Source organism: Penaeus monodon, chromosome 20 (assembly GCF_015228065.2).
Source record: "Penaeus monodon isolate SGIC_2016 chromosome 20, NSTDA_Pmon_1, whole genome shotgun sequence".
Lineage (NCBI taxonomy): Eukaryota > Metazoa > Arthropoda > Malacostraca > Decapoda > Penaeidae > Penaeus > Penaeus monodon.
Window position 1 is genome coordinate 30,683,118 of NC_051405.1, and position 458 is coordinate 30,683,575.

Here is a 458-nt window from a genome sequence, read left to right on the forward strand (position 1 = left end):
TGTACATAAAGTATCCTCTGTGAAATTTATTCATCTGGATATGGGAGGTCACATAGTGTCTCATTCCCCACACTACCACTCACTCATTGCTTTTCCAGGCTTACAGCGACGACAGCGACGGGTCCTGGACACAAGCTCCACGTATGTCCGCGGCGAAGAGAACCTGCATGGTTGGAGGCCACGCGGAGATTCCCTTATCTTTGAACACCAGTGGGAGCTTGAGAAGATCACACGCTTGACTCAGGTGGAGCGCACACGACACTCCCTCCTCCTGCGGGAAAAACTTGGTCTCGGAAAAACTCCCATCCCTTATAGCCATCACCATGACTACACCAAGAGTGAAAAGGTGGGTATCTTGTAGTGTGTAATGATTGGACTTTCTTTTTGCCTGATTTCCAGTAGAGTTTTAGACATAGGTGCTGCCTTTCAAGTAATTTTGTAATATCATACAGTTTGAC

At 47.2% G+C, this 458-nt stretch overlaps 1 protein-coding gene across 1 annotated transcript in view; it reads left to right on the top strand.

Annotated features, from left to right (window-relative positions):
- LOC119585967 (kinesin-like protein unc-104) overlaps nucleotides 1–458 on the top strand; it is a gene marked incomplete in the record, with an annotated part of 145,723 nt that overhangs the window by 137,734 nt on the left and 7,531 nt on the right. The window contains 1 exon segment of the mRNA XM_037934681.1: nucleotides 99–346. Coding sequence (XP_037790609.1) covers nucleotides 99–346 — 248 coding nt within the window.